The following is a 15,420-nucleotide window of genomic DNA, read 5'->3' as shown; positions in this document are numbered from 1 at the left end:
AACAAGTTCACAAGATACAATGTCTAAGTTAAAATGTTCCCATTTAACAAGTTCACATGATACAATGTCTAAGTTAAAATGTTCCCATTTAACAAGTTCACAAGATACCATGTCTAAGTTAAAATGTTCCCATTTAAAATGTTTATAAGATACAATGTCTAAGTTAAAATGTTCCCATCTAACAAGTTCACAAGAAGCCATGTCTAAGTTAAAATGTTCCCATTTAACATGTTCACAAGAAACCATGTCTAAGTTAAAATGTACCCATTTAACATAATCATAAAATATAATGTCTAAGTTAAAATGTTCCCATTTAAAATGTTCAAAAGATACAATGTCTAAGTTAAAATGTTCCCATTTAACAAGTTCACAAGATACCATGTCTAAGTTAAAATGTTCCCATTTAAAATGTTTATAAGATACAATGTCTAAGTTAAAATGTTCCCAGTTAACAAGTTCACAAGAAACCATGTCTAAGTTAAAATGTACCCATTTAACATGTTCATAAGATACAATGTCTAAGTTAAAATGTTCCCATTTAAAATGTTCAAAAGATACAATGTCTAAGTTAAAATGTTCCCATTTAACATGTTCACAAGATACCATGTCTAAGTTAAAATGTACCCATTTAACATGTTCACAAAATGCCTGAAAATGCAGTAAAACCCTTTCTGTCATATCCTTTGACCTTCAACTTGATATGAAGGATAGGAAATGAGTGAAGGTGTCTCAGCGCCAAGATAGAACCAAATGCTTAGTTTGGTTCAATCTATAATTAAATAATTTTCAGTTAAAAAAGGAAGTTATTTAAGTGGCGTCATTCAAGGTAGATCCATTTGTGTGATAAAAATTCTGTCATAGCTGTTTGTGTTGTCATGTTCACAAATTAGTACAATTAAAAATCTGAGCCATGACTTTTGACTTTAAATTTAGTGTCAGAGTGTGGATTATCAATTGGTTAATTAGAATTAAACTAAATACAAATTTGGTAAAATTTCACTTGTATACATAATTGTCACTGTGTTCACATGCTCACTGAAGAACATAAAATCAAGCACTAAGCTAAGACTTCATTCCAAGGTCAATTAGGTCTGACCTTGAAAACTCCTTCCCAAAAATATGAATATGCTGGTGGTCAAATCCGCACATTTCATTCAAAATCACTTAAATAAGCAAAAAGTAGTTTTGTGTAAATCCATGTCAATCCCACCATTATGAGAAAAGAATTTTCAAAATGTGCCACTTTGGAGTCAGATTAATGCAATTTTGATTAAGTTTTATTTATAGTAAAAACATGCTGACAACCATCCATTCAGAATCTAGTCATACAAAGATTTTCTGGATGACCATTAAGACAGCCATTTGGGAGTTTTGACCAGCATGATTTTAATACAGGAAGAACAATATATATATATATATATATATATATATATATATATATATATATATATATATATATATATATATATATATATATATATATAAAATCTTTTTTTAAAAACATCAGTATGGTGTTATGTACATAAAAAATTAGCTATGAACATTGGCATCATTCTGACTTAGGACCAACTGTATAAAATTATAGTCAATAGTGGTTTTAGTGAAAACCACAGGTCAATACAACAATCCATTCATGAGGATTTGGGATAAGATTTACAAGATGGTCATCAATGATAGTACCATTTTTATTTTTGGGCAATTATATATAAACAATCTTTCTGTGAAACCCCCATGACTATATTTTCATCAAAAGATGCTAAGTGTTTACAACAAGTGAACTTGTCACATGATCAACTTTTTTTTCTCATTCTGGTAAATGCTTAAACAGTTTGTAATCTAAAAGAGGGAAGTTACAAAGTAACATACTACTTTACCACCTGGTAACTGGATGTCAAGCTCACCTGAACTGAATAATATTCAGCTTTCTTGTGGTTAACTTTTGTCATCATGACAATTATCATTGGCAATAATAACCAGCAATTATCAAAGTGACAAAACCTAAACTGCTGAGGAACATTGACAGCAGAAAGGTTAACTGGATTACTCACCTTTTTGTTTGGAATAATGCTACATGTACTTTTATCAGCATGTCAGAACAAATAGGAGTTTAACTGAGAAATGAACAAATATTAGTGAGATTTGTATCTGTAAAGAACCATTATGTTGCTGACTGCAAGGAATATATTTGATATATTTTGTGTTAATATTCCAGATGCTGGCCATATTAGAGGAGTGTATGTCCTTCAGGAATACTTTTGAACACAATCTCATCTTTGCCATGGACTTCTGGCTGTATCAATCAGATAGTGACTAGTCTGTGGGGTGGGGGAATTCAAGAAGGGGACCACTGTAAATGTTATTTCATTTAAACTGACGCAGAGTAATTTCATATAATAATAAAAGATTCAGCCTGGGATTTGTAAATATGTTTGTAATAGGCAGAAAATCTATTATCCATGTTATTACTAAGTGCAGTACACTGCCTTGTCTAAATTTTCTGTTTTCACATGAAACAAAAACCATGAATTCCCACTTATGGGTTTATAGAAGGAGACCTGAATTTTGTCCATTAAATCAGTCCCCATGTCTGTACTGGCACATATGGGTGCTTTGGAATCTGATCTCACCTATTCATACTACAACAACAACAACAGCACACATATCTGTCTGAAACACCTAAGTGTACATATCAACCATGTTAGACAATCACCAGTATTCCTCAAAGGTTTATGAGTTACAATCAGCTGCAGTGGCCTTGCTGGGAATTGTACAGCATATTTCTGCGTCTTGTACATATACATGAGATAATACAACCCTACCTCCTTTCACCTTTCAAATTACAGAGCTATGTTGGCAGAAAATTGACTGCTCATTCAATATCAATGATCCAAACAGATGTGTGACTTTGCTCATTCAAAATGATTGTTTTGATCAAGCAACTCGAACTTCATGTGAATATTATCACGGACTTCTGTGGATGTGACATGTGACTATAACTTGATCCAACCATGTGACTATTATCATAGTTCAACAATGCGGTCAAATTTAAAAAAGGATAGAGTTTTTGATAATATTCTGAGCGATTTCAATATAATATAATCGTGCTCCAATTTATATAGGAAACTGAAAGGTCCCTTCAACTTAACATGATCCAAAAAGCCACAGAAATGTCACTGTCTAAAGTGGTCAATATTTGCAATAATCTATTGTTTCTTTCATACTACTAACATCCATTAAGCTTTCCCAGGTATATTTTTTTTCTACAAGAATGTGCCTTCTGGTCAAATATAGCAATTTTCTAGTTGTATGCTAACTAGTATAATAATGCAGGCAAAAATTCAAAAGTTACCATCTTGAAAGACTCGTTCTACATTGAGACCATAAGTTGCACAAGTCTCATAATAGGAGCACCTCTTGAGGTCATTTGCTAATTTTCTGGCCCGGGTATCATCAATCACACGAGGGTTACTCTCACTGATGGCATCTGAAATACATATTATACATAAGAGTTACACAAATAAAAGGAAATAAAACTTAGCAAAACAAATGCAAGTGCGTATATAGTATAGTTCATGTGATTTTTCCATTCTTATTGGATCATAGTGTCAGGGTGGAGAGTGTGTGGACAGGATTAGCCCTTAAGTGACCAATGCCACAGCTATACATCATCTGTAAATAACTATTAAATGCTGGTGGTGCTCATATAAGCTGTATATAACACTCGTTTGTTCCCCACTGATACTTAAACATGCTTAATTAAGCACTACTCCAAACCCCAGCACCTCACAATGTGTTAATGCTAACTGAATGAAAGCACCGAAGTTCACACATTTATGATTATCATAACCAATGAGAGGACAGTTAACTCAATATCTGGACAGAGGTTTGTAACATATGCTAAATTTAGACACAAAACGATGGTTTTCCACACTTAAAGCCACATATAGATCAGGCAAACGATGGTGGATCCTGATTCAGACAACAGCCAGTAAGAAGAGTTTTAAGCTAGTTATTTATAAGAGTCTAATAGATCAAGCTTAGAATTTGGCTCAGATACTGATGTTAGTCCAATTTCAACAACAGATGTAAGTGACTTCTTTTTCTCAGACAGGGAGGAGGCCACAGTCCTATTTGCACAGTGTTTGAGAGTGATCATTTGGAGTCTCATGACCCAAAATGCTAAGATGCCAGCATCATCATGGAGAAAAGGGCATTTCTTGGGATCTACACTGCAGATATTCTATAGCCTAGATGATAGTTATGTATTTTAGGATCCCAATAATACCTGAAATCATAACCAAGAAGAAGAGGTCTGAGTGAAAACATATGCAAATATTTTCACAAGATTTCTACACAAGACCTTCCAATGACAGTCTTGGAGAAATGCCAAGAATATTAAGACCCTCCCAAAACTCAGACAACTGATGAAGGTATGAGTGGTCCAAAGGAAGATTTATTTAAACAATGTCCTCTGGCATACACATTCGGGAAAAACACATCCCTAAGCTGGCTGTATCTATAAATCTCAAATTTATGTTGCTGTGTGTCTATGTGATTTGGATTTTTAACATAGCTTTAACAATTTTTCAACCATATTGCTACGATGTCTGCAGTATGGCAGTTTATAGTGATGTCCAGCACTGGGTGTGTATGTGTGATTTAGATTTTTAACATAGCTTTACAACTTTTCCAGTCATATCGCTATGATGTCTGCAGTGTGGCAGTTTAAAGTGATGTCTAGCACTGGGGCATCATGCTGCAGACATGTAGCATGATGTCCCACCCTGACACCAGGCCAACCAGTCCTAACACTAACCTCTTAATGCTGAGCGCCAAGCGAGGCAGCTGTACCATTTTTAGAAGTCTTTGGTATGGCTCAGCGATGGACAGAGGGGCAGAGGAAAGACTGGGGAAAGAATAAAAATAAGAACCATGATATTTATATGGACAAATTTTTTTCAAATCACCAACTATTTGAAGATTTGTGACATGATGGACTCTATTATTGTGGTATGGTCAGATAAAATAGAAAAGCAATGCCAGAAGTATATAAAGAAACAACAACAAAAAACAAAGGGACTGACAATCAAATGGATGAAAAGAATTTATAGAAATTCAAGATAACACAATTTTTTCCTTTTAACTGATATTCATCAGTGATAAAAAAAATCTAATTTGTTGCTGTGGTGCACACTTTGAATGTCAGATTGGCACAATTTTCATTTAGGACAAAACAGACATCATTAAAAGTGGTTTGGTGAAAATTGCTTGTGTGTGTGTTTGATTTGAGTTTTTAACATAGCTTTAAAAAAAAATCAGTCCTATCACTATGATGTCTGCAGTATGGCAGTTTATAGTGATGTCTAGCACTGGAGCATCATGCTGCAGACATGTAGCATGATGTCCCACCCAGTCACATTATTCTGACACCAGGCCAACCAGTCCTAACAGTAGCCTCTTAATACTGAGTACCAAGCGAGGCAGCTGTCAGTACCATTTTTGTAAGTTTTTGGTATGACTCGGTCCTAGATCGAACCCACAACCTCCAGCATCCAAGGCAGACACTTATCATAATGATCATCCACTTAGGGTCAGTAATGACAAGATTTTTAAGAAAGTTGCTGTTGTTGTTGTTGTTGTTGTTTTGGGGCTTAACGCCATTTTTCAGCACACGATAGGCTATACATGGCGGCCAGTATTAATGGTGGAGGAAGAACCCGGGAAAACCCCGGAAAGAACCACCGACCCATGAGAAGCTACTGGCAAGCTTTCTCACATACCCACATTGGCTGAATCCTAGACTCGAACCGCCGCAGACAGAGGTGAGATGGCAGTGATCCGTAACGGAGAGCGCTTTAGACCACTCGGCCACTCGGGGCCCCTAAGAAAGTTGCTGTGGCAGCCATATTGATCTACAACTGGCACCATTTTCATTTGGACCAATTACCATAGGTATCATAAAAAGGCTATTCAAAGCCCATGTTGATCTAGCCATCTATGTGTTAGCCATACTGCATGTCAGATTTGCACCATTTTATTTAAGGCAAGTCACACATCATCCTAAGTCTTTTAGTGAAAACTTCATGTTGATACAACTACCCATTTAGATGAAGTAGCAATAAGAATTTCAAGGCAGCTGCAATGTTGTGGCCATGCTGGATGTCAGATTTCATTTAAAATCAACTGGGCATCATAACAAAATCTTCTGGTGAAACCCCCATATCAATATGAATTTCTATTTAGGTAGAGTTAAGATAAGATATTTAACATGGTTCACAAGGTGGCCATATTGGATGTCCAATCTACACCATTTTAATTTTGGACCAACCAGGCATCAAAGAAATCTTTTAGTGAAAATGCTACGTTTATATAATCATCCATTCAGGAGGACTATCAATAACAATATTTTAAATATGGCTGCCACAGCATCCAAATTGGAAAGCCGAGTAGCACCATTATCATTCAGGACCAATTTTACCGTGGAATAAAAGTGTGTAATGTTGCAAGGTAATCTTCCAAGTAGTTCTGAAAGACAAACATATGCAAATAGATAGATGGATGTTGGATGGACAACATACAACAGCCTGCAAATGGACAGATGGATGTTGGATGGACAACAGACAACAGCCTGCAAATGGACAGATGGATGTTGGATGGACAATGGACAACAGCCTGCAAATGGACAGATGGATGTTGGATGGACAATGGACGACAGCCTGCAAATGGACAGATGGATATTGGATGGACAACAGACAACAGCCTGCAAATGGACAGATGGATGTTGGATGGACAACAGACAATAGCCTGCAAATGGACAGATGGATGTTGGATGGACAACAGACAACAGCCTGCAAATGGACAGATGGATGTTGGATGGACAACAGACAACAGCCTGCAAATGGACAGATGGATGTTGGATGGACAACAGATAACAGCCTATGCCATTAGATCTTCTAACCTACAACTAGTACAACTAAAAAAAGGAAACCCAAGTCGTTAAAAGAATCAGGTGGGAGTAAAAATTAATAACAAAGGTAAGCCAGTCTGTGTTGTCTGGAAAGATAAGAAAATTGCCAATAATACTGATCCCACAAAGTTATTAAATGGAACTCAATGAGAAAGAAATGAAATGAAGTAAAATGTCCAAAAGATGACCATTCTAAAAAGCAAAGGAGTGACCAGAACTGCATGCAACATAATACTTGCTATAAAGCACAGAAATTGTGTATGTACCTATTGGTTTCCGATTGACACAGATGCATGTAATGCAATGATATGTATGAAAAAGTCACCAAGTCCAAAATCGTTTTTTTTAAAAACACAGTTTGAATTTAGGATGAACATGACACAGCAGATGGTTTCTGGCTTCCAGGGGACTAGAAAAAGACAAGCTCTGTTCAATGTTGACAATGATGGTCTCTGGCACTGGCAAGGAGGGCTGCAGAAAGGTGAGAGATTAATATATGTTTATGGGAGGGGTAAAGATTTTCTTGGCTGCAAATAGTGCCAAGTACATTTATATGCAGACAATGACTGATTTGAAAAGGACCACTCTCAACTTTAGAATATATGAAAATGAAGATTTTTTTAAATCCATATTTTATAGTTAATATGGTTCCCAAGCTTTTTCAAAATCAAATTCCATGTCTTTTTCAGGGTTTTTTCAAGGATGAAATTCATTTTTTCAAGGTTCATGTATGACCATTAATGAATGAACTGCAGGAATATTTAGTTTAGAAAATGTGCATTTTCAAATAATTTAAAAAAAATATATTTCATGTCTTCAATAACATCTGAAATCAGGCAAAAATAATAAAACATAATCTTTTTTTAATACAGTAACAGATCTGTAAATACCTGGTATTGAAAATTCATATAAATAAGCATGTTAAGCCAAAATAGAGATGTTAACTTTACTTTCCTGAACTGCATTATGGAAGCATAGAATGAACAAATGAAATCAGACTTGTTTTCCTTTCAAACATTAAATTTTAAAGAAATCAAAATAATTAGTTGTACATCAAGATAGCATTCTCTCAAGTAGATAATCTATTGACTGACATACCATTTAATGAATGAAAACAAATGTTATTAGTGTTGGCAAATTCAAAACAATGCAAGGATTTTTGTACATGTACCACATGAAATCTACATGCATGATAAACAATATAAACCTTTCCTATCACAGTTATAAAAAACAAAAACAAATGAAAAGTACTTGAGTCTTATCTCATAAAGAAAAATGTTTTAACCTGAATTAATCTTTGCTAATAAACCAAAACTAACATTTTTTAAACAAAATAAACTCCTTAGATGATTTGCTTAAGAATCCATTACTTAATAAGTTTTAATTCCAAAAGGTTCATTTGATTTGTGACAGAAAGACCTTCAAAAGTCTATACAGGTATAATGCTTTATTTTAAAAAATCCACTTATGTCTGCTTGTAATCCAATAAATTGTCCCCAAACCTGCACTGATACACTCTAGTCTTTGAATTTTTCTCAAAATTTACCAAATAGAGAGTCATCGTGATATAACCAACTTGTCAGCTGAAGAAAATGATGCATGCACCAAAAGTTGTGTGGGATAATAAAAACTTATGCAAGACTACATGCTTTACCATCGTAAATCAACAAATTTTAAGCATAAACTTCTTCTATATTAAAAAAGTACTTAAAACAGTTGCTACATGTTTTACATTTATTTTTATGTATGTAAAATCTACAACATCAGCATAAATAGTCGAGTACATGTACTCACCAACCAAATCTGTTTTTATCCATAAAGTAATTCCAACAAAAATATGCACAAAGAAGCATGATTTCTAAAAAGAAACATCTGCTAGGTCATTTGAATCCATTTAATTTCTGCAAATACATTCATACACATTTATGAAACGTGTTTTATCCACAACATTCATATTTGCTGGATGTGTCCAGAGCATCTGATTTCTGACCGACAATAAAATGCATAATTTAGATGGATAAGTTCTAAAACAAAATGTGTCTTTAGGCTTGAATAAAGCATGTACTTCAGCTGAAAAATATCAAAGGTACTGACCTAGTAATGCTTTTGGACAAGAATTTTACAGGGATATATTCATGTAAATTGAATTCAGTTTGGGAGTAAACCATTTAATTGTGTGAGTTCAGAATGAGATCCTTGAAAATGTTGAGTCATTAAAAAATTGAGTCATTCTCTAAAGGACAAAGAAAAACAAACTTATGCATTTAATAACTATGACTTTGCTCTGCAGCAAGGAGTAGAATGTTGAATTATATTAGCTAATCTCTCCACCCCCCCATGAACTTAAACGTTTGATTTTGTTCCAACCTCTGCTAACGCAGGAAAGAGGGTTTCTTGTATATATGTGAATGATTTGAAGCCAGACAATAAAAAGAGGTTAAGATGAGGGGATGGGGGTTTATCTTACATGTGTGTGGCAATGTCCAAAACTGCTGATGGTTTGGTCCATAAACTTATTTCATCTGGCATTTATGACGGGTGATGGAGCAGGTATTAATAATCTATTGTTTTCCTATAAAATGGTTAATTGGTTGATATATAAATTCAGTTATGAAGTCTTTTTAGACCACCACACTGTTTGCTCATCATGAGAACATTAAATCTTGAAGCTAACTGCATTTGATTAATTCGGGGCTTAATCCTGCACAGGACTTTAAGTTTCTCGTCTCTTTATCCTGCTGTCTGATGTAAACATTCACTAATTAACTCATTAACCCCTGGCACCGCACTTACGTGGCAGGAGGTAGTAGCATACTGCTGAGCTCTGTAGCGTCAAGGTCATGTAGGTAGACAGATGTAGCTCTACAATGATACCAAATAATCTGGACATTTTAGTTGCACTACAAAATACAGAGGGTAAAACCTAATTTCTTTGGACCTGTTTCTTTTCCCCACCCAAAATTGACTTGCGGTTGGAATCCGATTTTGTGTCTGGATTTTAGACTTTGCGGCCTCAGATTTAAGGCAGACTGGTCTGAACTGCAAACAGACAGGTAAACCTTTGCAAAACGTAGGATAAGGTGGGCATCTGGAATAAGGGGTGGTCTCGATATGAAAATGATGGGTCCAACAAGCAAAACAAAAACAAAAAAAAAGAACTCCAACTTTTACCCTTCTGCTCATGCGTGAGCAAAATAACCAATAGAAAACGATGTTTCTAACACAACTACGCATTAGACTAATGGAAAATCTCTTGGAAGTCGATGTATTAGGATGTATTCAGAAATAGCCCCCAAAATGTGTTTCCTACTCACACTGCAGGTGAAAATGACAAAAACCTCCAGGGGTTAATGAGTTAATACTCTGATACCTATTTGAACAACTACAGCAAGAATAATTAAGGAACAATAGAGTCACTTTTCTATGGAAATGCAGAACAGTATTCATTGGTCAACTGATAACACCATCAAACGACATGCACATGGCTCTGAGATGTAGGTGAGACTGAACGGAAGAGCCCGAAATTGAAATACCTCTCAGTCAGACAAGACTTAAGGTATTTCCTGTGAGATTGGAAGTTGGGGATATGAAGACTGATATCCTGAATATCTAACAAGACCACCCACAATGAGGCAGTAGTCTCCCTTTTGAAACGGTTCTTCCTGATTAAGTTTTCTTAAGGTGGAAAGATCAATTATAAGCAACAAATTTCCACCTTTTTTGAACACATAAAAGATCTAGGAATAGAAACCTGGGCTTTGGTCATTTTCTACTTTCTTAATTGCAAAACACTTCTGTATACTGGTGTACACCTCTTCCCTTTGATAAATCAGTCTGGATTGATAAAAATAAATGAAGAAACAAGGAGAAGATTCATGGAAACGAAACTGCTAACCTTCCTTTACTGTGAAAAAGAACCCACACTTCGTTCATGATGCCCAACCAAGCTTCTGAAAAGAGGGCTAGTTGGGAACCTACATGGATTACTGGGAACAGAAAGATGTTGCAGAAGAGGGTACAACACCCTAGGGCTGACTAGCTCCTTCTTTAGAAAATGGGGAGTCTCATGACTGCCTCCCTTGGTCTCTCCAACCAACTCATATTGGGAAAGACTTGGATGGCTTTTGAAGTTGACCTTGTTTGGAAAATGTCAACCAATTAGGGTAGACATCCTTCTTGGCATGTTTAGATAGGATCAAAGTCAGAGCTAGGAGTGGTGTCGTTGGTCTGCAACAGAGGGTATTAGAGACCATTATGTTTTAGCCACATCCTCCAATAAGCACTGAAAAGCTTATGAAAACATCCAACAATACATGTACCTCCTTCAACAAGCTGAATAGGGGCACGATGCACACAAAAACAATCAAAGGCCTGTGCAGAAGATAACTAAAACAACACTGAAAAGGTTACATTTGGCTGAAAAAAAAGACCTAGAAACAATGACAGTGAACTTTATTGATTGTTCAGACACAAGCATGAGCATGTGAGTTTAAGAAAGAGGAGGGTGATATTCCATATATTGGATATGACAATGGAATAAGGCTGGGATTTCATTCTTTCTCTTCACGATGTTGTTCTGTCTTGTATTGGTATATTCATACAGCATTTTATCCCACACCATTATAATTTAATATTTTAATTATTACACTTTAATGTTCTAATGTGTGCTGGTCTGTTTATATAGCGTCTTTATCCCACACCATTACACTTCAAAAATGTACAACCTAGAAGCAGCACATTTTTTTTTAATTGGAATGAATTTCTTATCATTAATTTCTACTTCAGCTTTTGGAACTATATGACCAAGTGAAGTTCTTTTGCAGTCTGAGATTATTTAAAGGTAATTAAGTTCCACATCAGGGTTCCTGTACACTGCACTGTCACATCAGATAAGCTAGGCTTTGCTAACTCTGGAAAAACGCTCAGATCATGTAACACATCTGGACCCCCACTCACAAAAATCAAGTTAAAGTTCAAAGTCACAAAACTCTGACAGTCTGGAACTTCGATAATGTTAGAGCATAAAAATGCCAGATTTTCTTCACTCAAGTACCTTTCATAGTCAACCAAATTTCATTGGCCTACACAGGTTTTTTTATTACCATGGTAAGTTTTTGTTCATGGACTTTACATGGAGTGTTCAATGAGTAGTTTTCCTTCAGGAAACTGAACTTTCTGCACATGTTACACTTTATCTTGCATTAACAAAAGTAGGAGAAACAAGAGGTCCAAGATGGCTTACACAATTTAACAATAGACCATTTCACTAACAATGTTTACATAATATGTAGGAACACATGATATGCAACTTATATCCTCCACTTTATAACATGTTGATTTTGCCTATTTTATGGTAGTTCAGCTGGAAGATCATATGACTCTTAATTAAAGGTCATGGGTTTGATACTCACCCAGACCAGTTAAGTTTGGCTGCCTTGGTGTGTCCTTCGGAAAGGCACATAGCTCCATTTACTAGGAATAATATACACTGTACATGTAACCAACAGCATGTTAAAAGTGATATTAAAAAAACAAAAACATGTTTTACCATACCCTGCAATATCTTTCTAAAAAATATAAGCATATTTAGTATAATTAATATACACAATCTACCAATGAAAATCATCAAAATCTTGATCATAAATAAATGCAACAAACAAAAATATGGCTTAAAAAGAAGTAATAAGAAAAGCCAATCAGATCAATTAAATGCAAGTTAACCTCAATTTGTATGGATCCCACTTACTTTCAAAAACTGCCCAATATTTTAATCATTAACCCTTATTACCATTTTAATCAAAATTGGATCAAAATTACGGCTTCAATAGTGTTCGTAAACTCGGCTAATCATGGGCAAAAATAAATATCAGTATGCATGGATCTCACTCATTACTGACCCAGCCCAAAATGCTGACAATAAAAAGCATATCACAAAATATGGCATCCAAAATGGTGACAAAGTTAAGCCAATCAGATCCAAGATTACAATCATTAATATGTGTGGATCTCACTTGTTATCAAACCATTCCAAGATTTTGATGATATAAACACAAATTTGAAATTTGATCAAAATGGGATCAGAGGTATTACTTCCAGAGTGGTAACAAGCACAGTCAATCAAATCCCCTAACCAGCATGCCTTGATCTCACTCACTATCAAGAGTGGTAAAAAGCAGACTCAATCAAATCCCCTAAAGAGCATGCCTCGATCTCACTGACTATCAACAGTGGTAACAAGCACAGTCAATCAAATCCCCTAACCAGCATGCCTCGATCTCACTCACTATCAAGAGTGGTAACAAGCACAGTCAATCAAATCCCCTAACCAGCATGCCTCGATCTCACTCACTATCAAGAGTGGTAACAAGCACAGTCAATCAAATCCCCTAACCAGCATGCCTCGATCTCACTGACTATCAACAGTGGTAACAAGCACAGTCAATCAAATCCCCTAACCAGCACGCCTTGATCTCACTCACTATCAAGCTCATCCAAGATCCAAATGATATAGCTCATTCATTCCAAGTTTAATTAAATTGTGACCTCTAGAAGTGGTAAAAAGCTTGGCCAATCAGATGAATGATTTCAAGTACTAAAAAGGTGGTCAGGACACGAAAATGATGGATCCAATAAGCACAACCCCACCCCACCCCAAAAAACTCCAACTTTTACCCTTCTGCACATGTGTGAGCAAAATAGCCAATGAAAAACAATGTTTCTAATACAACTAGCCATCAGGCCAAAGACAAATCACTGGACATATTTTTGGGGATGTATTCAGGCAAAAATGACAAAAATCTCCAGGAGTTACTAAGCTTAGCTCATGTTTCATGCTCAAAATGTATTGAGAAAACTGGGCCTGTTTACTTTCTTCTGCATCAACAATGAAAAATCCAATATTCAGATTCAAGCAGAACAAGGCGAATGAAAATTAAGATAATAAAAGATCTTTTTCCATCAAAATGTATGATCTAGTGAACACAGAAATAAATCAAGTATACAAGATCGTGGCCTCAGATCACAGAAAAGTAGGATGACCTGCATATTTGTAAACTAAATTCTATCAAAATTCATATAACAGACTTTTTCATCAGACAGTTTCAACAACTGAGAATTTCATGTTCTCCAGTCAAAAGAAACTTATGGAAGACTGATGATGGTATCTATGTGAGAACCCCACCCCACTTCATCCCACCCCTACCTGGACGATTGGGTGCTGCATCTGGGGCATCATTATTCAATAATAATAATACATCACCCAAGCTTCAATGACTAGGACTCACAGTACAAATTCAATCCCCATAGTATACCTATGCAAAATACCAAAATATTAAAATTTCAATGACTTTAAATTTCTGAGTGCTCATGATCAAGCCTATATTTATCAGTATAGATGCATCATAGATGACATCCACAATGTAGAGAAAACCACACGAACTGCAGAATTTTATGGATCTACACTATATTTAAAACATGTGCTTTCAATTCTGCACCAAAGAGTTAGGTGCTAATTTCAATAATGAGTGTTCCAAACTCAAGTCTGTCAAAGGACTGAAATTCCCTCCCAAAAAATGTCTCTATTTTTTTCAGTTACAGCTAGGATAAGATCTCAAAAATTTCTTTTATCCAAAAATCTAACTTTCATTATCAACCAATCTTGGCCAAACCCATTTTTATATTCTATTTTATCTTCACTCTTTTCCAGACTGGTTCCCATTATTTCATACCATTAGTACTCTATGAGTCCTGTAGTATCTGAATTTTTTAAACTGTGGAGTTTAGCGAAAGCTAAATATTAACAGGCAACTTTCTGCATATATCAATATTAATGCATCTACAAAGAGATCACATAACAATCCATCTGAAAACAGCAGATGAAAAGGTGGACTATTTCCAGTTATGGTGAAGAATGTAAATCAGCCAACACATCCCTTGGAAAACAGTTTTACAAGGAATCCAAACAAAATTCCTTCAATTTTATCCAGATTTTTGTTACAACTATTATCTCCACAGTGAAGCTGTGTTGATGATGATGATCTGATGGAGATGACTTACCTATACAAAATATGACCCATCTTAAAATGAGAAAAGTGACAACAGAAGTGATCAAGCTAGCTTTCTGTAAGCAAATATTTCAATACAGATTTAAGATCAGCGTCTATGTCCATGCAAAACAGAAACATTAACTGTAAACAAATTGTCTCCATTCACATCCTGCATAATAGCAAGTGAATCCAGACTTGAATCTATCCAAGTATACCACACAGTTATGTTTTCACCATCTTGAGTCACATCTAATGAGGGACAAGAAATGCACAACTCTCTACTGATGACTGTCTCTGTCCACGAAATAAATTCTATGGAAAGAGATCCATACCCTACTTTCTCTCACTAAATGATTACAAATAAATGCTGACAGAAATATATCCTTCAAAAGCTTTTCCCATGGGCAT

The 15,420-nt window shown here is 35.4% G+C and overlaps 1 protein-coding gene across 19 annotated transcripts in view; it reads right to left on the bottom strand.

Moving 5' to 3' along the window:
- LOC149792075 (centaurin-gamma-1A-like) overlaps positions 1-15,420 on the bottom strand; it is a 202,883-nt gene that overhangs the window by 115,953 nt on the left and 71,510 nt on the right. For all 19 annotated transcript variants that reach the window (XM_089970568.1, XM_089970573.1, XM_089970583.1 and 16 more), the window contains exon 6: positions 3,350-3,484. In XM_089970568.1, the coding sequence (XP_089826694.1) occupies positions 3,350-3,484 (135 nt within the window). The remainder of the gene's footprint in view (positions 1-3,349; positions 3,485-15,420) is intronic.

Source organism: Sinohyriopsis cumingii, chromosome 9 (genome assembly GCF_028554795.1).
Source record: "Sinohyriopsis cumingii isolate HCF-2022 chromosome 9, ASM2855479v2, whole genome shotgun sequence".
Taxonomy (NCBI): Eukaryota; Metazoa; Mollusca; class Bivalvia; order Unionida; family Unionidae; genus Sinohyriopsis; species Sinohyriopsis cumingii.
The sequence above is the reverse complement of the archived record's forward strand: the minus strand, read 5'-3'. Positions and strand labels throughout refer to the sequence as shown.